The following is a 26,998-nucleotide window of genomic DNA, read 5'->3' as shown; positions in this document are numbered from 1 at the left end:
TTGTTCTACTGGATCACAGCTGATGTCATGATATTTAATTTTTCATTATATAACATGGTGCACCAAGTAGACTAAATAGAAGGGCACTGTAACTCTAATTATAGCTGCCATGAAGCTGATCACATAAAATCAATGCATTACAACACAGACAATCTTTTATTTTCTCCACCACATTATTATTCTATCTGCAAAAACCATGCATGTAAGGACAAATCCACCTATCATGTAATCATATTTTGTGAATAATTTCCTTTAAGAAACATGGAAATATGGAACTATATTCTTCCATTTTATTATTGCACATCATGTGTCCTGTCAGTGAAATGCTTGTTGTAACACTGAGCTGCAGAGATCATCATCAGCATTACTGAGGAAATTTTGTGCAATTGTGGTCATTATCTGGATGATTTTTACATATAGTAAATCACAAATACTTAGAATATTCCAAGCTAGGGATCAATTTCTCTACCACCTCTATCACATTTACATTAATTCTGGGCTTGCCGTCTATTTTGATTAGCATTAAATTTTCTCATCATTTCCTCACTCATGGTTTGATCTATGCTTCTGTCAGTTAAAATCAGACTGCCTGAATGCTTTCATTCAGCTAGCCTAGGAAATGTTGTGAACAATATCGAGGTCATATATATGACCAGAGGAGTTAATACTTTTTGAAATGATAGTAAATTGATAGTAAATTTATTACAAGCACCTTATTCAAGAATTATTATCATACTTAAGAAATTTACTATTTTTTCATTCAAAACACATAAAATATCATTCTTGTCCAAATAAGGTAAATAAAATCTTAAAATGGACAGTTATGAAGAAAAATGGAAAATACTAATACTTTGTGGTACCAACTCACTCTATTGATTGTTATTCTCATCCAGATAATGTTGATATTTGAAGTATTAACATGCATATTTCATTTAATTTTTTTGCTCTGTTCAAGTGGCACTGAGACTATATCTGTCCATCTTTAGGATATCCATATTCATATAAAATATCACTTTTTGTGCTCATCTATTTAATAAATGGACTGTGTTTTGTACATTTATAGTTCTATTTTAATGTTATATTAATGACATATTTGATATTAATCATCAACATTTCTCATTTGTGATTTATTCTCTGAGTAAGTTCTTTAACATCCATCATTCCAACACAAATTCTGTGATCCAAAACTTTCTGCATCTGACTTTCATAAATTACACAATTTGCATTTATAGAAAATTTCTGGAAAGATCGTGATCAGTGGTGGGATTCGAATTTTTTTACTGCCAGTTCTGTGGGCATGGCTTGGTGGGCGTGGCAGGAGAACAATACTGTAAAATCTCCAGTCAGAGGTGTTATTTGCCGGTTCTCCAAACTACTCAAAATTTCTGCTACCGGTTTTCCAGAATTGGTCAGAAGCTGCTGAATACCACCTATATATATGGTATTCAGCTTTGTTCGGGTATTTTCCCATGTCATTATAGTTGTGCTTTTAAAATTGTAGCAACGTTTTGGCAGAATTTTATCTGCCATCATCAGGCTTCTGTATTGTGTTCGTCTTTGTTCTACAGAAGCCTGATGATGGCAGATGAGATTCTGCAGAAACGTTGCTTAAGAAAACATAAGAAAAGAAAACATATATATGTTTTCACAGTGAAAGTCTGACTCACAGACGAACACAATACAAGAAGCCTGATGATGGCAGATGAGATTCTGCCGAAACGTTGCTACAACTTTAACAGCACAACTATAATGACGTGGGAAAATACCCGAACAAAGCTGAATACCATATATATATATATATATATATATATATATATATATATATATATATATATATATATATATATATATATATATATGTGTGTGTGTGTGTGTGTGTGTGTGTGTGTGTGTGTGTGTGTGTGTGTGTGTGTGTGTGTATTTATATATTTATTAATATATATTTATAGTCTCCCTCACTGCCCATCCCTGATGGTCCCCAATGCGCCATAGAAATCATTTTTTAAATATTCTCCCACAATGATACTGAAGTTTCAGAAAGCTGTGAGTTGTAGGATCACTGGGAAAAATTAAAGTACATGGATTGTGGGTTGTACCCAGAGTAAAGGCAAGATGCCTATACTCACTTAAGAGAATTCCAACATATTTATTTCTTTAAAAAAATTCAAAATAAATTTATTTAGCATGAAGGTGAGAGAGAATATTGGAAAATGAAGAATAAATACCCTGTCTCTGAGTCTTTTAAATGAATAATGCATTCTTAATAATGAGTATTCTTTATTCTTATATACCTTTAAAAATCAAGCATTGTGCTAATGCTAGGAATATTTGAATGCTGTTTTTTTAATTAACTGGAAACCATTTTAAATTGCCATAAACTGTTCATGTGTGAACTTATTGAAGATAAGAGAGTTACACTGAATTCAAAGTGCAATAGCATACTAATGTTAACAAATTAGTTCTGCCTTCAAGATGGAACACTCCTCTCTTTAATCTGTCAATTTATTACTACGGAACAATAGCAACTGCGGGCACAGTCATACTAAATAAGCATTTTGGAATGAATATTTTTTTCCAATTGATCAATTATGAAAAAAAATTCAGTCTAAAATAGATGCTGAACAGACATCTCAGCTGCACAATATTATCATCCTTTACCTAAATGAGCTCAATGCAGAGACCTGATCTTTTTGCCAATAGCACATCAAATTATTAACAGCAAATATTGAAGTGAAACCATTCGTAAGTACTACTTTGCTGAATTCTATTTCAGGCTGCACTTAATCTTTATTCATCTTTAATGAGTATTTATAGTATGACCCTGACAGCTTGCTACCACTGTGATAAATTATCTGACTCAAGTCTGATTAAAAATGCTACCCTGAATGCTAATTATCTCACCAGACCCACTTAATAATAGCATTTCTTGTCAATTATGGAACCAGAGAAGGGGTGCCTGTTGTAAACTGCACCACACAAGCTTGTCCTTAAAGGCAAATTTCCCATCATGCTTTGTCATCTGTCACATGTAAATCTAGGGTTCTCTATCTGCAGTGACCCTCCTTATTAGTGAACTGACAAAATGATGAAGCTCAGCTCCTGCCACTAGACAATTATGGGCTGGATTTGCTGCCCGTGGGAGATCAACAATGTATAGTCACTTGTGATGCAGTTTACTGCTAGTCTTTACAGGAACCTTTGCTTTCAGTGACAAGCACCAATCTCATATATATTTAATAATCTGAGGAAATTGAATAGAGATCGACTGCTGAACCTTTTTCATTGATAAGAGGAAACAATTCCACTGTATTTGCAAGGACAGCGATAAAGCTTAATAGAGTAGCCTATATTGTAAAACTACACTATACGTATAATATCACTCTTTGCCACCCTTTGTTTTTCAATGTTAATTTTAATAATTTTCATATATATTAAAGGAGGAGCCTGTTAATTTAGTTAGCTTGAAATAGTATTAATGAACAAAGAGAATTAATTTCAATAAGGAAACTTCATTATAGAGCAGATGTGCCAGTAGAAAGCAAAAAAAGCCACAAATACGGATATAGGAAATACATTAGTTAATACACAGCCAAGAGATGGTAATGTCAAATTAAACAAAATGGCAAAATAATATTTCTAAATGCTTTCTGAATGAAAAATGCATGAGGAAAAAAAATGAAAGACATAACCATTTAAAATGTAAGTATTACATTTTAATTGAGTTTGTCATACTATATTTTGTTATTTCTAACAGGTGATCCTTTCTACTTTATTCTCATAACTACCTTCAGGAACAGATTAGCTCTGGAAAACTGACTCTCCAAATTTCAACCATTAAGTTTGAAACCTGAATATATTTATTAGATTTTTAATCTCATCTTTATTAATTTATAACTCAGGGAGGTGAATGTAATCTATTAGCATGTTAGGGAGCAACATTCTTCTTTCTGAAAGCAATGGAAGTTGTATTTTGTGATTATTTATGAACATTTTAATTTTATAAATACATTTCCTAAACAGAAAAAAACTATTCCAGTTTAGATTCTAAGACCAAAGTAATTCAATTATCCACTTTCTTCTATCATAATGTAAACTAATATTTAGTATCAGACTGTCAGAATCTTCATAATTCTTCTTAGTCACATTTTTCTGAACGTGACTAAGAAAAAAACCCTGCATCATTTGGCAATCTAAATTTACAGAAAATCGACTGAGTATTATATCATTGCTTTATGTAGCATTTGTCGCAGTTAATTTGACTAGTTCTAATAATTATGTAAAAAAAACCTCTTCACACCATTTCAGAAATCACTGTAATTTGAATAAAGCAAGAAAATAACAAAAAGGATAAAGAACATTGTTCATTGTTCCAGATATCGTCATCCTGTCCTCCAGGAGTAATCTGGTTTTTATCTAATTCTGTCTATACATTCTTTTTTTCTGAAATACCAACCCAAATTATGCAAAAAAAGAAACTATTTTACTGTTACGACTGACTTTGTCTAGTACAGAATGTTATGAATAATGCATGTAGAAAAAGAGGTTATTTTACCATGGTTGAAATATAAAGGCCAGGCCACCATAGATAAATTTCTCTGTTAAAGATAATATATTTTCTGATAGGGTATTTTGAGTGACACTAAATCAGAATATCTTTTTCTATACATCAGGAGACAGTGATCCAGAAGTTAATTTTATGTTCTCTTTATATAATTACTATTTTACAACTTTTCAAAAAATATATAGTTTTTGGAATCTAAATTTCTATTCCATTCAACTTCCTGGTTAAAAATATTTATAATATTTTTGATACTGCTTGTGGAGAATTAGTATCTGTAATCACAGCCTATCTGTTTTGATTAAATTTATGGGGTTAGGAAAAATAAAAGGATTCACCTTAATAAAATTGTTTCAGAATTTCAGAATCTCTTGGAACAAAAAACATGCTCTATAAAATGATCCCATCTATAGAGGAAAAGGATTTTTGGCTGAAAATGATAGCTTCATAAAATAAAAGTGAAGTATTTAGTTCAAATTCTGAATTCAAGAGAATTGTCAGACCTAACATTTTAGGACCATGTTATCTATTCTTTAATGTAATATTATAATCATCATCATCATCATCATCATCATCATCATCATCATTATCCAAAGAAAAGTAGATAAGGAAAAGACCTGTTATGGCTGACCAACGGAACACTGAAGAAAGAGACAGAAGGCCTGATTCTTGCAGCCCAAGAAAAAGCCATCAGAACGAATGCAATCAAAGCAAGAATAGAAAAATCTGCTGATGACTCCAAATGCAGACTCTGGAAAGAAGCGGATGAAACCATCGATCACATACTGAGCTGTTGTAAGACAATCGCTCAGACAGACGACAAACATCATAACAAAGTCGCTTAGATCAGTGATCCCCAACCTTTTTTACGCCGCGGCCCGGTACGGCATCAGCTGGGCGCCGCCATCTTTTTGATGAAAAAGTGCTTCCGGTGACCTCACGGAAGCACTTTTCATCAAAATAGCGGCGCTAGCGCTCGGTGAGCTTTCCGGGTAGAAATGGCTTTCTACCGGAAAAGCTCACGAAGCGCTGGCCCGCCATCTTTTTATGAAAGCGTGCTTCCGGTGAGCTTTCTACCGGAAAAGCTCACCGGAGCGCTGGCGCCGCCATCTTTTTTGATGAAAATGTGCTTCCGGTGAGCTTTCTGCCGGAAAAGCTCACCGAAGCACTTTCATCAAAAAGATGGCGGCGCCTACAAGCCAACGGCCCGGTAGGACTTGTTCCGTGGCCCGGTACCGGTCCGCGGACCGGTGGTTGGGGACCCCTGGCTTAGATGGTCCACTGGAACTTGTGTCACAACTACCACCTGGCCTTTTACAAAGAACTGGTGGGATCATAAGCCTGAAAAAGTGGTCGAAAATGAGCATGCAAAACTACTGTGGGACTTCCGAATACAGACTGACAAAGTTTTAGAACACAATACCCTGGATATCATGATTGTGGAGAAGAAAAAAGTGTGGATCATCGACATTGCCATACCTGGTGACAGCAGAATCGATGAGAAACAACTTGAAAAAATCAGCAGATATTAGGACTTGAGAATCAAACTGCAAAGACTCTGGCATAAACCAGTGCAGATGGTTCCAGTGGTACTCGGCATACTAGGTGCTGTGCCTAAAGACCTAGGCAAGCACTTGAAAACAATTGGTGCTGACAAAATCACCATTGGTTAGCTGCAGAAGGCCACCTTACTGGGTTGCTCGCATAATCCGCCGATACATCACGCAATCCTAAACGCTTGGGAAGTGTTCGACTAGTGATTTGTGATATGAAACCCAGCATAGTAATCTCGTTTGCTGTGTACACTGTTGTTTTTTGTGAATAATAATAATAATAATAATAATAATAATAATAATAATAATAATAATAATAATAATAATAATAATAATAATAAACAATGTGATTTTTAAACTTTGAGCCAATCTTATTTTAATTTAATGTGAAAATTTTTGAAATCAAATGCTTTGTAAGTTCTAATTTTTCATTCGTTAGACTTTAATTTTATCACATACATTTTTTATTATGAATATCTATTCTTCTTCTATAATTTTTTTTTAAACTGATAAACCATTTTCATGTCTTTGCTGTTATAGAGCAACTCTAACAAAGGAGTTGGACATATAATACCACTCAATGGCATGATATCTGCAGGACTTTTAGCGACAGCAAAAATTAAAAAAGAAATATTAAAATAAATAGTGAATCTCTTGCATGATTACAAAATCTCTCAGATTTTGATGTTCTTATCAGAAATGTTGTGAGATTTTGAATGGGAACATCAAACTTAAAAATTCTCTTCAGAAGTTTTAAGGCAGAAACAATGATATTTCAAAACTGTCAATCAAATAGGATGTCAACTTTTAAAATTGTTAGTATTTGTTCTTTACAACTTCTGGTTCCTGGTCAATTCTACATTTTAAAAATACCACATCCATACACTACCATATAAAATTAGAGCATAATTAACAGAACTTATAATTATGCATTCAAAGTTACATTTCTATTGTAGCAAATCACTGGAATCTAAAACAATATTAAATGGCTTACATCCAATGCCATATCTAAGCAATAAGAAATCTCTATTTTGGCTGTACTGCGATTTCTTCTATTCTCCAAAGCATTCCTAAACATTCAGACGGCTGTCAAGTAAGTTCAGTAAAGTGCTGCAGTTGAAACAGAATTAGTCAATATTTATTACTTTTTATACAATCTTAGTGTAGATTATTATTTATGATACAACCACTAGCAGCTCTAAATAAAAATAAGTATAAACATTTACACAGAAAGATCAGTTCATATATTAAAATATGAAGCAGAGAATTATATCATTCTGTCATTCTACTCATTGATAACATTGTGCCCTGATATCATGTTCCAAGCAGACAGAACAGAAATAGAAAGTCTGGTGGAATTACTGTTTATTTTAAAACATTAGAGAAGAATAAGGACATTTAAACACATAACAACAGCAAGCACAATAAATGAAAATGGATAGAAACTTTTAAAAAATAGATAACTGGTCTTTAGATCTAAGTAGGCAATCTGGTTTACTCCAGATATTAGGATTGCTTTCATGATTGCTGTAAGACAAACTGTCTAAACTCACAGGAATTACTGTTAGATATAATCATTTGGCATGAACCTGCAAGGTAGCATTACAGTAAGCTGCAAGGTTAAGCTGTTCCATATGAAAAACAAATCAACCACTGTCTTAATCTTCCTTTATAGTATATTAGGATTGTAATATATAATCCTCAATTACTGTTTTCCCTATCTGAGATTAAGTGTCTGGGTCTGAAATATTAATATGGATCTTCCTGATAGAGCAGGGGTATCAAACTCGTGGTCCGCGGGCCAGATGCGTCATGTGCTGGCCCTGCTCCCACCCGGTTTAGCGAAGGGAAAAAGTATGGATACGTCACATGACGCTGCCGTGACGACACGACTTTGATACCCTTGTGATAGAGTAATCAAAATTTCTTCTTTTTACTTAGAGGATCAAATGCCAGACCAGGCCAAAATTTTAATGCAGTTTGCTAAATGGAAATGGAAAATACTGTTTCATCTCTCTATTGCAATATATGGATCATAAATAAATCAGAATTAGGATAGCCATTTCCAAGCTCCTAACAAGGTACCAATTAGCCACTGAATCATTTTAATTATATAAGCTATTTTTATTCATTTTCCTTATTTATAAGTTGTTTCCTAAATAGTACATCTTTCCTCCAAGAGGTCAAGGCTGTGGAGAGTAATCAAGATATTTCTCCATCTCAGTAGGAAATTCCTGCAGAAGCCCTTGACTCAACTACATTGAATGAAATTCAAGGCTTGCTGTTGGCACATATGGTCCTGAACATCTTGAAGGGGATACTTCGCAGACTACCTTCACCATCATAGATCTGGTAATAAATGGAGATCTTGTTGTGTAGGCCAAGATTGGCAGAGTTGCTCACAGACAAGTTTATTTCTGGTGACATTTGACCTCTCTGTGTGGAGCCTAGTATCTTTTAGGTACCTGATCAAGACCTATCCTTTCATCTAGGTATTTCCTAAGTAAGTAGTTGAGTTTGTTTCTGTTCATCATTTTATTTAATATGTTTTTGTTCTAATCTATTGTTTTTATTGTTATATATTTACATTTTCAATTGTGAAAGTGAAAGAACTTATAAGAGAGTATTGAAATATTCTGAGCAAACAAACAAACTGACACAGAATAGCAATCTTAAATTATAAGGCAAATTCTGATTCTATATAACAAAATTCCTTAATGGTATGAGCAAATCAACTATGGAATGAATTACTAAAGGAAATGGTAGTATGTCCTTTGTTGGAAAAATTCAAGCAGAAGACATGAAAACCAACTTTTGAAGAACTTTCAGTCTGCATTCCTATGTGGAACAGTGGGTTGCATGGCTTACATGGCTATTTTCTTCTATGATCATGTAATTATATTGCTGTAAAGAAACAAGGAATATATTTTGTATGAAATTATTAAGGTGCTAATCATCTTTGACATATTACTTAAACCCAGTACAAGTACTTGGTCATTTGAATGCAAATTATATATTAAAACATTTATAAACTGCTTCCTGCTCAAGGAAATCTCAATGTGATTTATAATAGATCTAATGAATCTATAATGTAGATTATGTATATCTGCACAAATGTCCAATTTAGATAAATGTATGTATGTATGTATGTATGTATGTATGTATGTATGTATGTATGTATGTATTACATGCCACCCATCTTACTATGCAAACATAAGATAAAATGACTGTTTAATCTATACTAAGGTAAAAGGATTGTCTAACCTTTCTTTCTAATCACTTAGGCAACTTTCTGGCTGCTTTTTTCTAGGGTCTAGGGAAACTTAAAAATGAGTGGACTTCAATTTCCAGAATGCTGGATGGGAAATTCTGGTTGATGGTCCATACATCTTAAAAGTTTCAAAGTTTGAAAATCATTATCCTACAACTTCTAAGAATGGCATCACTTATCGTTAACAGCATAGTGGGGACGCAATAGCTCAGTGGTTAAAGACACTGAGCTTGTCAGCTGGAAAGCTGGCAGTCCAGATTCAAACCCCAAGTGAGGTACTATTACTTGCCCCAGCTCCTGTCCATCTAGCAATACGAAAGCATGTAAATTTGCACAGATAAAGAGGTACCACTTTGGTGGGAAGGTAACAGAGTTCCATGAACCTTGGAGTATAGTCATACGGGCTACATGACCACAGAAGTGTTTCCAAATAACTTTGGCTCCCTTGGCTAAGAAATGGAGATGGGTACTGTCAGCAGAGTCAGACATGACTGGACAGTGGAAACCTTTACTTTTATCTTTATAGTCCAGAATCTATAATCATTTTCAGCAGTTAATTTATTATATTTTAAATACAGTTTAAAAAGTAACTTACTATTTTCATAGGGGGAAGCCCAACTCTGTCTCACATGAAAAGGGTGTGCTGAAAACACTGGCTCCATTTCTTCATTATACACTAGTAAATAGTTCGCTCCTTTTGAAGAATCACCTATCAAAGGTGAAGTACTGTAGAGATTGCCCTTCCTTTCCTTTCCTTTCTTTCTTGCTTTTAATGGTTAAATTTGCTTTAGGGGTGAGTTATTCTCTGACCCAGTGATTAGTTTCAAAATGAACTAAGATTTTTGATTTTTAAATTAATAAATCTACATCGTACAAATAAGATCCAAAGCAGATACAAAATTTTATCATTTTTTTACAACATATAAAAACATATTTGTAATTGAAACATACCAAACAAAGCAATCGTACATATTGTTATTGCTTGATAATACTGCAGAACGTAAAAATGTCCAGAATTAATGTAAAAAAAGAACAGTCCCCTGGAAATAACCTTAACAAGAACTACAATAATCAATTTCTTGAACTAGCTAAATAAAAATCCTTTGCATCAAACTTTCACAGATGAAAAGGGAAGGACATAGAAGACTTTTTAAATCTTGGGATCTTGAAGGCCTGCAGCTTATGATTTTGGCAGGAGGAACAGAAAGTATTACTCGGAGGAATATATGGAACTGTATGTGTATGTGTATGTGTGCGTGAGAGAGAGAGGGGGAGAGAGGGGGGGGGGAGAGTGAGAGAGAATTAGCTCTTTAACAAGCATCACTAGTTTCAATTGGGATTTGGTTAGTGAGGACGTTCCTAATGTAATGAAATATGAAAAGGAAGGACCAAAATAGTCTGAATAATATTGTTCTGGACAAGGATCTTTGGACAAAAAGAGTAACTGAGTGTATCCCAGGAGACATTGCAGCAAAATAAAACTTGACAACATCTGTCTGTTGCTCTGTTATTACCTATGGTTAAATTAAACTTGGTGTGGTCATTCTCCTAAAGAGTATGTACTCAGGGACCAATTCCAATCATTTAATAAGCAGTTACTTTTAAAAGGCTTTAAAACTCTCTCTTATTTTCAATAACAAGTAATGTTACTTGCTCATGTAAGGTCAAACACATTAAAGTTTGTGATTCTGATTAACAAAGTATAACTCATTTCCCGTTTCAATGTTGAAAGATGTCTTTATCTTAAGATATTAATTCCTAATACTGCACATTGGGCTGCAGCTGTCTATGCCTATCAATGTTAATGAAATTAGGTCCCAAGTGATTAATAGATTTTTTTTTGAAATGTACAAATCAATTTTTAAAATTTATTGAAAAGGTCAGTCTTTTGCGTCAGTTGCGTTACAACGGAAAAGGAGGTGTGTGCAAAACTCTATGTACTGGTCAGGGAGACTCCTTGGCCATTCCAAAGTAATTAATCATTTCCAGAAATAAATTTCACAGCCAGAACACATCTGGAACAGCACTTTCTGTTCCAGAATTTGTAGTTCCAGAAAATGACAAACTGTCTTGGAAAAACAGGACCTGCATATTCCATGAGGAAAAGAATGGAACTTCTTAGGAACACCAGAACATTCTCTGGCTAGAACAAAGTTTTGTACATAGGGAATGTTTGACAGAAATCCTGTGAGAGTAAGAGAACAAGTAATAATTGTACAACAGGGCTCAGACAATGCCCAGTGATACTATTATACAATATCATATTTAGTTAAATGCAATCTTGAAACTATGTCAGAGATACTACTCAAGACATTTTAAAAGGCTACCCGGAAAGCCATTTCCATGCAATGAGGAATCTTCTTTTAACAGAAATGTTTGAGAAAGCACTAGATTTTAAAGAACTATAAAGTACTATTTTGTTTGCCACTGGCTGGAGCCATCAGGGGTGGGATGGGATGACTGCATGATTGAAGCCTCATACTTTTTATGTACATGATGACACATGCAGAAAAGGGGCAGGGTTTATATTGCATAGTAATATCTACAGATGACACCTCTTCATCCCAGTGAAAATGCTTTTGGTTATCACCATACAGACTTCAATTATATAGCTCAGGTAGTATGGATTTGTAAAGTGTTAAATATATTCAGATGAAAATATTAGCCAAAAATATTTAGTCTCAAAAGAAAGCATATTAACTGTGAACAGTTAATAAGCATAAGCGCACACCAATGTGCCTACCATCCCTGTCTTAATGTTCCCTTTTATTCTTACCCATTTCATGTATTAATAATCATGTTTATACTTATATCTATTATCTAATACATGCTTAACAAATAAAATAAATAAATAAAAACAGTTAACACACCCCTTATGTGCATACATGCTACAGCACATACACACATTTCAATGAAGAATTTGGAACAACTGATGTCTAGTAAAGTTCACTGGACTTAATCTGGCTTTAAACCTTTAGGGCATGTAATCAAAAAATAAAACACAATAAAACATTGCATTCCAATGTATTATTATCATATTATTAGGATTGTTATAGTAGCAAGGAGACCACAATGTTATTGTCATGGTGTAACATAGAGCAACCTTGCATCTCTACTCCAGCTCAAGTAAATGGTTTTGTGGAGATTGTATCAGTTTCTGAAAAAAGTCATTGATATTGCAATAACGTGTGATACATAAATTGAAGAGAAACAGCTAGAAAAAATAATGAAATATCATGATTTGCAAAGTTGAGTGATTGTAGAGGAAGAAATCAATAGTAATAGAAACCCTTGGAGCAATATCCAAATGGCTGTCTACATACATGGAATCCTGACCTTATTAGACCTGAATATTCCGACTTTGCAAAAAACCCCTCTACTCGGAACTGCCCAAATATCTATCAGATCCTTGGTTAGGACCTGAGCCACTAGATTTTTGACAGTGCCAGACTGTGAATAAAATTGAAGATTAAATAACAACAGCAGCAGCAGCAGCAGCAGCAGCAGCAGCAGCAGCAGCAGCAGAGCAACAACAAAACTTTGAAACTGCATCAAACCCCACCCACTCACCTCCCAGGAAAACAAGTTGATATTTTTGAGGCCCATAACTACGCTACCAACCCAGCCACTGAGTCCAACTGATCTTAAAATCAAGCAACAATTCTAAAATGATTCACAGAGCCCAAACTTAACAAACAAGGTCTTGTGTGGAATCATATCTCTAAAAATCAGTAGGGTATCTTGGTTGATCATGGTATATTCCTATGCATGTTTTGGCACATCTCTGAGAAATGAACACCCACCTTTGATGCCCAGCTGGCTTTCAATTATATATGCCAAGTCAGCTTTGTCATTCATGATATGTGGCAGTATAGTATTTTTTTCTGAAGGAAACCATCTGTCTACTTGCTGAATATATTATTTCTATTTCTTAAGCTATTCAGGAAGCAGATTAAAGGATTAAAAAATAGTGAAGAAAATGTGCACTATTACAAAACCTGCAGCGCCAATCAATATTTTTTTTGCTGAAATTAAACTTTACACACAAGTGCATAAAAACCAGCTGTTGCTTGCCTATTATCTTCTATTGACCATTTTGATGAGCATAGTATCTCTTGGTGTGATATGAAAAAGAGACAGAGCTACTGTCATGAGACAGAAAATGCTTCACAAAGGGATGCATGTGTGCAAGAGAGAGAAAGGGATTAATTTCACAAACATATTATGTATGTGTGCGTATGAATTCAGTTAGATATCACTGGATCTTTTGAACAGAAAGCAAAAATGGACATGCTACTTTATTATGCTTACGTTATCATAATTAAATAATAATCCTAATGCCATATGCCTTTAATTGGGAGAAAGGAGAAAGCTTCCTTCCTTCCTTCCTTCCTTCCTTCCTTCCTTCCTTCCTTCCTTCCTTCCTTCCTTCCTTCCTTCCTTCCTTCCTTCCTTCCTTCCATTATCATTGAAGACAAATTCTGCCTTCTGGTTTTTGAATAGATTCTTATACTTTTGGAAATTGATGTCATAAATCTGAAATAAATATCTAGTTTTCTTTCAGGTCCATAGTTGAGATAATCAGATCTGGATTTATTTTTATTCCATGCAAAAATAACTCTTGTTTAGATTAATTAGTCAAATTTTGTTATTTATTGTGTATCCATGTGATGGTATTTTATGAAAAAAAAGCTATGTTTTCTCATCATGCTTCACAAAGTTTCTTTTTCTCTTCCTCCATAGTGCAAGTGTACAACTATGCCAAGTTTAGAATTTGTGCAAGTTTAGAACTATGGTACCTGAAAATAAATATTTTTCCCAATACAGAGAAATCATAATTTCATGCATGACTTACTTAACTTATATTTGTTTCAATAGCTCTAAGTATGACTAAATTTAGATTTCCCCTCTTTATGTGTATGATGTTGGCCTATGAAATTTACTAGAAACTGAGGCCCCGGCTACATGTAATCCTTTATTGAGTCCCATGAGCAATTGCTGACTTTCATTGCTAAAAATCAATACTTTTTGCCATTTTGAGACAGGAAATAAACAAAAATGATTATTATGAGTTTTAAATGAACAGCAGCAAGGAAACCTTCCAATCCATTCCCAAAACTAGAAAATAGTAAAAAAAAACAAAAAACTGTCCTGTGCAAACATATGATACAATTTTACCTGTCTTTTGTCATTGCCTGTCCTCTAATACAGTGATCCCCAACCTTTTTTATGCTGCGGCCCGGTATCCCCAATCTTTTTTATGGCGCGGCCTGGTACCGACATCAGCTGGGCGCCGCCATCTTGTTTTGATGAAAAAGTGCTTCCGGTGAGCTTTCTACCCGGAAAAGCTCACCGGAAGCACTTTTTCATCAAAACAAGATGGCAGCACCCAGCAAACCAGCGGCCCGGTAGGACTTGTTCCACCGATTGGTACCAGTCCGTGGACCGGTGGTTGGGGACCCTTGCTCTAATACACAGAATGAATGCTTAACCAAACTTACATTTTTTAAATCATCATTTGGTAATCAATGTATATATTATTAGGATCTGCACCAATTGGACAGCACTTGTCTGTTCTGAATGCAGTGCAAAACAATACAGTCAAGGAACTTCTTGTCTCATGGATATTATAATCACAAAAAAATTGTATTCCCTTTAATTCAAAATACCACACTGTTCTACACCAAGATGTATTCCATTTGGCAGACATTGAAGAATGCAACTTAATATCTATCTCTTTATCTACCTACCTACCTATCTACCTACCTAGCTATCTACCTATCTATCTAATCTATTGACCTACCTATCTACCTACCCATTAACCCACCCACCCATCTGACTAATTTGGAGATTGCCCATCTCATTCACAGTGATCTAGGCAGCATACAGTTAAAACTATTTAATTGTAATAAAAAATATTTTTAAAATTTTTAAAATTGTAAGTATGCAAACATATTGAAAATGAAAAGAAATTAAGGATTCACCCATGCGTTCTACTTTTCTAAGATGGAGGATTTATTCACTGTGGTATTTACTTAGATTATTATTTTGAGGTTTATAAGACCTTATTTTAGCCTCATTTGTAAGAATGATAAGATCAGAATTATAAATATAATGTGTTCTGTCTCACTTTTCTTCTTTCCCAAAAGATGAAAGAATACAAACTCACACAAACACGGGTAGGCAAGCTGGCTCAGACTTCACAGAGTTAATTCTTTGGAACTGATAATATCCTTGGCATTCCAACACCTTCTGCCTGCCAAGTCCGAACTGATAACAAATAAAATCTACTCACAGAAAATTACAAGGCAGTCCACAAAAATCATTCATGAAGAAAATCTGTAGTAAGATTAAACTTTGTCCCGTACAAAGTTCCAGCCGAAAACACACCCACTTTTATCCCCTGTGGGGTGTGGCTCAATGACTCAGCTCACTCTCTGACCCTCCCACGCCTCCTATGTTGCTGCTCACGTTTCTCCCTACGACGCTGCTTAGGATCAAGCCAACACTCTTCCTCTTTACTCCCTGTCAGGGGCTGCTCTGATATGCCTTCCTCCTGATTAATCTCAAGCTGTTCCTCTCAGTTGTCTGATGAAACCTGAGGCATTATCAGGGAGGAAGGCATTGCCGGAGAGGAAGGTCCTGGGGAGGAAGGCATTCCCAGTTCCTCCTCCTCATCTTCGAGGTCTTCTTCCTCTGACAGCATAGGCTCGGGAATCGGGGCCACAACAATAATGTATACCAGTTTTGTTGAATCAATCAACTTTAATTATACAAATGCCCAATAAATTTCATTCTGAAGAGATTTTAATTCTAATAGCTATTTTACAGAAATTTGGAAGAATATGCAACAATATACATATAACGTAGAAATAGTACTATAGGTATTTTGATTTGCTAAACCACTGGCTATTTTGCAAAAAAACAAGCCTTCTATTGGTAGCTATTTCACAGCAATTTTCTCTTTCTGATAAAGTATATACTTTGCATTATTTTTGTCAACTGAAGTTAGATGGCTATGCATAAAAACATGTTGGGTGCAGTACCACAACTGAAAGCATTTTACTTTTGTTAAAATGTGCTATTCCTTATTTCTCAGACCTGCTCAGCAAAAACTTTTTACATAGGAGGCAAATGCCACAAAAATTACTCAGATATGTTACATGTAAAAACTTACCTGCCTTCAGAATGGCAGCATTCTTCATAAAAAGAAAAATATGGATTAATCTTATACATGAAGAGTGGGCTTATATTTCAAGCATTGGCCTTAAAAAGCCAAAAAATGCCAACCATGCTCAGGAAAAAAAAATCAGAATAAAACATACATAAGAACATTTGGTAGAAATGTTGAAATTTTGAATTCTGTATTTATTTCTTCCACAATAAATTCTAATAATTCTCTTGTTCTTTCTCTAGAATAATTTTGTGATAGGAAGTGAAGATATGATTAGGTAGATAAAAACATAACATTGTTAGTTGTTCACTCATATCATACATTCAGGCATACACTAGATATACACAGAGATCTAATCTTAATAGCTCTAATTTTATTTTTGCATAGAAAACCACAAATGACCTGTTATCCTTCTGAAACAATAAATAATCATTTATTAAAGAAAGTATATGTAGAAAGGAAAATATATTGATTTTATTTATTTAAAAAGTGGGAACATACTAATTTCTAATAACAGGAAAGACAATAAGATGCAAATAGTGATATGAAATGAACCAAACTTTGTAAATAAGAATATCCAATTATAATACTATGAATGACACGCTTTACAGTGTACAGCTATGATTAAAAATGGTACCAATCACATTATATTACTGGGAAAGGTCACGGAATTTGTTCTGCATGCTTCACCATATGCCTTAAATTAGTTGGCAGCCTACTATTTTAACATTTCATTATCATTTAATTCCATCCTTTTCATTTATATTTATTTGAATATAGATACAAGTGATAACATGACAGCACCTGATCAAACAGAGCCTTTTTTTTTAAAAAAAAAAAAAGTCTTTTAATGCTTCAAATGCAAGAAGTCTTCTAACATTCTGCAATGGAATAATGATACCGAAGCATTTTCCTTCCTATTTCTTTGAATCAAAGCCAGATAATTTTTTACTGAATATCTTTTAGAATATTACAAATATTGTACAAATGGACAGGAAGTTTAGGTCAAAAAGGATATTCTAAATGGACCACTATCAATAGTGTTCATGGATGAGTGTGTCAAAAACAGTCAAGACAGGGACCACCACTGCCATGCAATCAAAACCTTTTTATTTTAATAAAATCTTTTTATTTTAATATTGTGGTGACCATATGGACTTTTTTTAATCCCCTCCCTCCAGGACACCCATGTCTAATTGCTTAATTAATATTAATTTGTGTTAATACAAAAAAGCTATAGCACAAAAACTATCTAATAATAGAATCAATCGACCCTTATTTGTAAGTCATGAGGGCCATTTCTGATCCTTTTGTCAGAATTCCCAGCTAAAATACTTCATTTTTTTTCTGAAATTAATGTATTTTAATAAACTCAGCATACCCATTTTAATGCAATAAAATCCCATCCAAATTTGGAATTTACTATACTATGTTTGAAAGAAGCTACATTTATGCAGCTCCAGAATTATAGACTTTAGCAGAATTGTTTATATTCCTGTCCCATTTGAAATTTATTGCAACTAGTCCTTTAACAAACAGACATTATAAAAACATAGATATATTTTAATTTATACATAGAACAGCTTACCTATTAATGTAACTGAGAGCAACATATGTGGGTTGTTGTAATTCTTGTTTTTCTAATACACGTGGGTCCGTATCTGGAATTCAAAGTATACAAACAGATTAGGGTTTGTTGACTTACATCATGCAGATTAAGCACACTTGAAACCTCTTTTCTCAACTCATATGCAGTGCGGATAAAGATACAAATGTGTTTCACATTTATGTGAGGTATCCCATATACTTAGATAACCTTCATTAGCAATGAAAGGGAGTGAGTGTCAAGAATGCAAAACATAGCAGTGACTATTTTTTCTATTAGCAGATGTTACTGAAAGAGATTTGCTTATTACAATGTTACATCAGATAAAAGTTAATAATTGTTATTTACAATTATTTAAGATGTTTGACTCTTAATATAGCACTATTACTTCTGATGGTGTTAAGAATTTGCAATAGTGTATTACTTCTAAGGAACATTTTAAAATAATAAAATGTTTCTTTATTATAAACATGCAACATAAACTGCAATAATGATGTGATGGAAAATAATAATGAAATAAAGCTACAAATTATTTTCCAAACTCCCCCCTCCTTTTAATTTTCTTTTCCTTTCCTCCTCCTCTCCTCCTCTCCAGTACAAACTCCTCATTTCCCTCTGATATATTTGTTCCCCACCACCACCACATTTGTATATGTAAACTAGACCAGTCCCAGGCAGTGGTGGGCTGTTGCCGGTTCGGACCGGTTCACGTGAACCAGTAGTTCCAACGATCAGCTGGTCTCACCCACCCACTCATCCCTGTCCTCTCCTCTCCTTTATTTCCTGCTTTTTAGCTTATCTCAATTGCATGGCACAGCTGATTCCCCCTCCCATCCTTCTGCTTACAATTGCTGACTTGGAAGGTAAGCAGCTGAGCTTCTAAATGCTCCATTTTCAATGCTGTGCGCAAATGCCTTAGGTGCGCACGTACAAAACACGTGCTCGCCAAACCAGTTGTTAAGACAATTGTTAAACCAGTACCCACCATTGGTCCCAGGGTAATGCACAGCTCATACATGGTATGTTTCTGTTGCCAAAATAGTCTTTTGATCTTATCATCAAGGAAGCAGGAACTGAGAAACCACAACTATTCCATCCCAATCAAGCGTGTGAGCTCATCTTAACATTTATTCTCTTAACTATGAAATTCTTAGCAGCTTTACTTTTCAAATATATTTTCTTTTTGTTTAAACACTTATCTTACTTGCTCAAAAATATCCCCATAAATCAGATCCTTAAGTTTTTCTGCTCCTTAACCCCAAATTTTATAAAGATTTATGCTTTCTTATTGTACAGGGCCCTTCTTTCTTGCAAAGCACAGACCCAATGATAATTGAATAAAGTTTGGTCATTTCTCCTCAGTATGAAAATTCCATGACAATTTCAAGTGTCAAAAGTTTGCAAGCTGCAGAAAAAGCCATATAATTTTAAATAATGAATGGAAAAAGCACAGTATCATCAACACTTCTTAAAAGTAGCTATATGGCCAAAACAAACAAAAAAGCGAAAAGTTGCACCATACTGTTTCAATATATTACAAAATGCATTTCTATATTATTGAAAAATTGCACATCTGATTCCACTGAAGAATTTTTTAGTTTGGCTATCTATAGAATGTGTGATTTTTTGGGAATACTGGAAAACCTCTTAGTTCAATGAAAGTAAGAGACTTCGGAGTCTTTATAGGAATGCAGATAGAATTGCATTATCTGTCCCACTAATGAACAAATTGATTCTATTTTTAATTAATAACATCTGCTTCAGTTAATGAGATTGAATAGTTTAATTTAAAACATGTCCCAAGAAAAAATGCCTCTTTACTTGCAATATTATTACTTTTTAAATTCTTTTCAGCTCCAAAAGATTATCTGTAAATTATTATCTAAATCTAAATTAAAGTATGCACATATATGTGTGACTACAGAAATTAACATGTGGCCTAATGGCACATTCCCATTTGGAAAGGGAAAACAAAGAGAGAAACATTTATCTCCAAAATTGATTTTCCATTCTGAAAGAATAATTATTATAATAAACGCAAAAAGTTGTGGGCGTGTTTTATCATTTTGCAACACAAATTCAAAGCAGAGTATTTGAAGATATAAATGTGATTTGTACTGAATTGGACCATTATATACTGTACATATAATCTTAATTGACAAACAATGGGTCATCAAAATTATGAACTTATTGGTAATGACATGAAGTGATTTAAATAAAAAAGGATATTTGTTTTAGCAAATTTGTTTTGAGCAAGTATGTCATCCTGCTGTTTTTCATTTGTTGGATCTCAACATGAACTGTGTGAGCTATATTAAGGATTTTCATGAGTCATGTTAGAAACTCTTCACAGAGTTATAGGGCTAAGAAGTTGCACACAAATACTTTAAGCTCAAAGTCCTCTCCAAATATTCTTTACTTCTGTTTTCATTATCCAAGTGGGCTGGTAGCAAAGGACAACCAACTTTTATAAGCCAAAAATATCTGAGCGCAAGATTGATAATCTCTGCTTTAAGACTGTTCTATTCCAATGGAAGACAGTCCATTATTAACTGACAAAATGAGAAAATTTGCAAATTTATGATTGTATAAGTAGGATACTTACTTATTAAACATCTTTCATCAAATATAGTTTGATTATTCTATATTTTGACAAATTGCAACAAATCTTTCTCAAATATTTTTCAGACTTAATTTATTATTTCAGGGATAAGTGACCTATTATGTTCAAAATGTAATTAAATCAAAAGCAGCTTACTACAGAGTAAGCTGCTTTTGATTTAATTACATTTTACTACAGAGTAAAAGAAAGAATATAGTCCCCCCCCCACATCTGTTTTCACCCAGGATATAAATTTTAAGGGCTTGTAGGATAGTTTTAACAAACACAACTGTAAACAAAAAGAAGAAAATATCATCATGCAGTTAAATGAATTAATAATTTACTGATAAATTTTGGCAACATGATCTTGGAGGCGCCATTAAGTATTTTTTCTTCCAAAGGGAGAATTCCGACAGGTCTAAAAGAAGCATTACATGATTAAATCAATAAACTAAATGAAAACTTCTACCTCCCCTTTTTGTGGTCATTATATCATTGCCATACTATTTGATTCGAAATATAATGCAGGCATGGAATTTATATTAAAACTGTAGTGACTGCTTCTTTAAAAATATTAAGATCATTAAGGTGTCCAACTAAAGATGAAAATGAAAAAGGCAAAAACGATTATTCATAAAATTATTCAGCCTTTTTTCCTCTTTGAGTAAATGGATTAGAAATGAGACAATATCTAATACATTCAATTCCCAATGAGTTGATGAGCCACGAAGGATTACCAGCAAATGACTGTCTATGGGAAATACCAGCATTATTAAGAGCTCCACATTAGGTGCTTCCAAGGCATTTCCTGCCTTTTCTCTTGTTGACATCCTTGCTTATATCCTGGCTCTCCTCCCCCATAACAGATGGCTGGTCAGAATGCCAAGTACATATTTCTGCTCCCATTTCACTAGGTTTTCTCTGTTATGGACTATGTTACCATCCATTCTTCCTGGGTTTATCCTTTTACACTTATTCACACATGCCCCTTTCTCTGGATTCTCTATCACATTTTTGCACTACGTTTTCACAATAACTACCAGATATGTGTTGAATGCCATGTCTGGTCTCTGTTTCTTCAACTTTCAATAAGTTATCACAGTAGAAGGAAGAAGTCAATTACTGGAAACTCTTTCATACTAGATACAAACTGACTTAATAAATAGCTTAAAATAAATGTATAAAAACTTTAAATCCAGTCCTTCAGCTTTTCTTAGTTAGTTATTATAATTAACTGAGAATAGCCTAAATGCACTTATATGAGATACAAGTAGCCCTAAACTTAGCATAAGTAAGACCATTATTAAGTGAGTTTTGCCCCATTTTATGACTTTTCTGTAAAAACTGGTTTGGTGAGCACTCGTGCTGGCAGAAGGGGCCTACTGCGGATCCCAACAGCCAAGGAATTTCAGTTGGTGGGATCCAGGAGAAGAGTATTTTCTGTCACAGAAGGTAAAATCCACCCCTCTCTTTTAGCCTCCAGGAAAGTCTTTAAAACCTGAAGGAGAAACTGTGGGCTGGAGGTGGCTGGTTCACTACCAGAGAAGGCATCACCATGTCTTCCCTCTAAAGTTCATTTTTTTTGTAATTGTAGTTCATTTTTATAATTTTTAAATGTTCATGTTATCAGGATGTAAGATAACCTGAACCACATTGTAAGATTCAGTCACCTGAACTGAGCAGCAAATAAATTGAATCAATCCATCAATAAATAATAAAAAGAGATTTAAATGGTTTAATTAACTTTGCTTCAAGGAATATTTCTCCTGTAGGAGAATGTAGGAGGTTCCTCTCTATAAACTGCCTGCATCCTTCTCCAAGACTGATCACATGAGAATGAACTCACCTATCTTCTGGCCAACTGAAGGCCATGCAAATTTCTTCACTACCTGGCGAAGGTGAATTGCTTCATGGTTTTGCCTACACAGCTCTCCAGCTTTATTTTATGTTCTCAGAAGAACTGTGTCAGCTGCGTTGCAGAACAACGCAGATCTGCTGCTGGTTCATATTTAAACTTCATGATAAAACATGCAGCTTCCTCAGAAAACTTGCCTGGTGCCCACTAGAGGAAAATGGTATCTTTTTAGTGTGTTTTTTAGTTAACCTGCCCCTGAGTGATTCTAAATCTAAAAGCAGAACATTTATAATGGTGTATTGTTATAAGGATAGATTCTGCAGCTGATCATGATGTAATCCAATTAATTATGGATTGTGTTTATATGTTTGCATATTGGGGTTAAGTTGTTTTTATTTTTATTTTACTTGTTTTGAATCATCCAGAGTCACTGAGATAGGCAGCCTTGCAAATCAAATCAACAACAACAACAACCCGGACTGAACAGTTGTTGATCAGAAAGACAAAAAAGTCTGGATAGTAGATGTGGCAGTACCTGGAGGCAGCAGAATAGAAGAGAAAGAACTGGAGAAACTAACGAAGTAAAAAAGATGTATAAATAGAAATAGAATGACTGTGGCAAAGGCAAGCAAGGGTAGTAGTACCAATTGTAATAGGTGCTTTGGGTGCAATCTGAAAACAACTGGAGCACCACTTGAACGCCATAAGCATTGACAAATTTGAAATCAGTGAATTGCAAAAGGCAGCTTTACTTGGAAAAGGTTCCATCTGTAACACCGTCAAATATCCAATTTGTCTATCCCAGGTTCGGGTAATGACTCGATAGGTAGACAAAAATTCCAGAAATGACCAGCCCAGTCTAGACATCTGGCTGACTGCATAATGGATAACGATTATGATAATGTCACAGATATTCTTAAATTTCTGAATAAGACAAAATACTATGCAGAAAAAAATAATGACATTTTCCTACTAGCACTTGTCAAATATAATGAAAGGAAACTTGCCTTTGCAAAGTCTTCCAAGGAGACTCTTCTCCTGCTCACTCTCTCTGTCTCTTTCTCTCTCTCATGTGGCCAACTAGCTCACAAATGGTAATTTTTACACAGATAAAACTCCAAATACAAAAAAATATAAATCCCTCCCTCCCAGATAACAACAAACAAACCAGTTGATGATCACGCTCGGGATCCCATATCTATTGGCAAAACCATGTCTTCACAGCCTTTTCAAAGGATATCAAGATAGGGGCCAATCTTATTTCCATGGGGATGTTGTTCCCTGTTGTGAAAGAGCAACAACAGAGAAGGCCCTTCTTCTTCTCCTTCTTCAAAAGTCTAGATGGACCTCCGTAAGAGAGGGGATCCTTAAGATACTATGGTTCCCACAGTGGTGAGTTGGGGATATAGGTAACTGGGGAAAAAGATGGTCCTCCAAATAATCTGATCCCAAGCCATATACTGGAAGGCTTTAAAGGTTGGTTGGCCATATGAGAGAAAGAGAGAAGGAAGAATGGAGAGAGTGAGGGAAGGAAAAGATTATCTTAGGAAGACTTTGTAAAGGCAAATTTCTTTCATTATATTTGACAAGTGCTAGAAGGAAAATGTAATTTTTTTGTTGCACAGTAAATTCAGGAATTCTGTGACATCATTATAACAATTATCCTGTTTATTATTATTATTATTGATCAGCCTCCTGTATTGAATCCAGAAGCAAATTGACAGCCAATGCAGCTTCCATAGGAGAGATGACATGTGTGTGAATCTAGACTTGCACAAAATTATGCAGGCTGCCAAAAGGAAATTGCTTTTAAAGGGCAGCCTCACATAGAACACATTTTCTATGAAATTCTTATGGCTAGAGGGTCATGCTATTGCATTTATTAATATAGATACTATCCTATCTTTCACTATACAACTGTTTCTTCAATAGCTGGAAGATGCCCTGAAATTAAATCCCAAAATCATATATTGAAAGAGATTTTTTCCCTACAAGGTATTTCCAGACTAGGAAATATGGGACAGTCAGAAAAGTATTCAAAAAGATAAGTATGAGGAAACCACAGCAGTAATAGCTTCTATGACAGGGATGACAACTGGTGGCATGCAGGCTGGATACGTCACATTCCATCCCCACAAACAGAAAAAAAGTCACAATGCATCATGTGATGGCAACGTGATGCACGAGTTTGACACCCATGTTTTATGACATCTAGAAATAAAGGAAACTCAAAGAAATGCAAAAGAAATTTTCAATGTTTGAAAGGAAAATAGGAAAACAAAACAATTTTGCAAAGCAAATTTCAGCACAATATTAATCAAAATGGTCTTGCTATAAAGAACTTTTAAATTAGGAGGAAGTGATTGTATTTTAACAGTTTTCTATTGTTCTATTTGTAGCAGCCTTCCACATATAATACAATTTAAAAATGTGATTCTCTTAAACATGAGATCTGAAATAATACAGCCGCTGTTTCATCGCAGAAGTTTATCTCCCTATTTTTCTATTTATTATTATTTTTATGCTCTTCATTAAATACAGGAAAAAAGCAATTGCATTTAGTGAAAAACAAGGAATGGAAAATACTTGTATTTATAAATACATATACATGTACATATACATGATAGACTAAATCAAAGCAACTTGTTCTTCAAACCAGCATTAACTGGTGCTGATCCTATACTGACATCTTGTGGTCAGCAATTCTACAACATAGAAAATAGAAATATCATTTATTACCCACACAAAAACATACAATTTACCCACATGGCAATTTTTCCTGAAATTATGTTTTACAATATAGATTTGTAATAGTAACCTATCATTATTTCAGCATTAAAGTATATATTGGCAGTTGCACTTACTGTCATTTCTTCTACAGCTTTTCTAATGTTTCAGTTCAATATAAATTCACAGTAAGATTAAATCCCACTAAATTTAATTAGGTTACATTGGGTAACAATGTTATCTTAAATTTTCCTGGAGTATAGTTGACTTCATCACATGCATTCAAAATTGAATTATCTTGCAGAAAAAATATATACCAACATGTTTGGTATTTAGGGAGAAGTATAAAAAGAAACAATACAGATAGTATTATGATCACTATGTTGGGTGTGTTTTATCAAAAACCAAACAATCAGAAGGTGTAGGAATCCTGGGAAGTGTTTAGAAGTACCCTGTAATAGTGAATCCTATATTTACTTATGTAAATTAAAACTTTAGCTGAATTGACCCTGCGTTGCTGAAACTATCCTGTAATCTGCAACTCTTACACTGCAAAAACATATGGACTACACAACTCGATCAGGGCAAAGCAATAGACGCAATTTACATAGACTTCTGTAAAGCCTTTGATTCAGTGGTACACAACAAACTACTCCTAAAACTAAAATCTTATGGTATCTCTGGACACCTGCATAACTGGATAGAAGCATTCCTGTCAAACAGACAACAAATGGTCAAAATTGGGATTGTCCTATAAAATTCTGTACCTGTCAACAGTGATGTCCCCCAAGGCAGTGTTCTAGGACCAACTCTCTTCATACTCTACATAAATGACCTCTGTGATCATATCAAGAGCAACTGCGTTCTCTTCACTGATGATGTAAAGCTATTCAACACCACAGACTATACTGCTACCCTTCAAAAAGACCTCAACTGTGTCAGAATGGTCAAACAAATGGCAACTTCAAATCTCAACAAATAAATGCTCTGTCCTACATAATGGCAAAAAATATATAAGAAAATAAAATACAGGCTGAATAGTCAAGACCTTGTTGATGATCCAAACTCTGTCAAGGACCTTGGAATACTCATCTCTAATGATCTAAGTGCTAGAGCTCACTGTAACTACATAGCCAAAAAGGCATTAAGAGATATTAACCTAATCCTATGTAGCTTTTCTCTGGTAATATCACACTAATAACTGGAGCATACAAAACATTTACTTGACCAATGCTCAAATACAGCTCATCAGTCTGGAACCCACATTATGTATCTGATATTAACACAGTTGAGAAAGTCCAGAAATATTTCACAAGAAGAGTTCTATACTCCTCTACTCATTGCAGAATACCTTATTCCACCAGACTTGAAATTCTAGACCTAGAAAACCTAGAACTATGCCACCTTCGGTCCAATCTAAGTATAGTATATAAAATCATACATTGCAATGTCCTCCTACCTGTCAATGAATACTTCAGCTTCAACCATAACAATACAAGAGCACACAGTAGATACAAACTCAAGGTTAACCGCACCAGACTTGATTGCAGGAAATACGACTTCAGCAACAGAGTGGTCAATGTCTGGAATATTCTACTTGACTCTGTAGTTTCTTCCCCAAACCCCAAAAACTTTAACCTTAGACTGTCTAC

The 26,998-nt window shown here is 34.4% G+C and overlaps 1 protein-coding gene across 1 annotated transcript in view; it reads right to left on the bottom strand.

Moving 5' to 3' along the window:
- Positions 1 to 26,998, bottom strand: part of JAZF1 (JAZF zinc finger 1) — a 138,630-nt gene that overhangs the window by 39,567 nt on the left and 72,065 nt on the right. The window contains exon 2 of the mRNA XM_026673605.2: positions 18,145 to 18,217. Coding sequence (XP_026529390.2) covers positions 18,145 to 18,217 — 73 coding nt within the window. The remainder of the gene's footprint in view (positions 1 to 18,144; positions 18,218 to 26,998) is intronic.

Source organism: Notechis scutatus, chromosome Z (genome assembly GCF_049901735.1).
Source record: "Notechis scutatus isolate UNSWTSFEM ecotype Mainland chromosome Z, rNotScu1.2, whole genome shotgun sequence".
In the NCBI taxonomy this organism is placed as follows: Eukaryota; Metazoa; Chordata; class Lepidosauria; order Squamata; family Elapidae; genus Notechis; species Notechis scutatus.
This window is presented reverse-complemented; position numbering and strand designations above follow the sequence as displayed.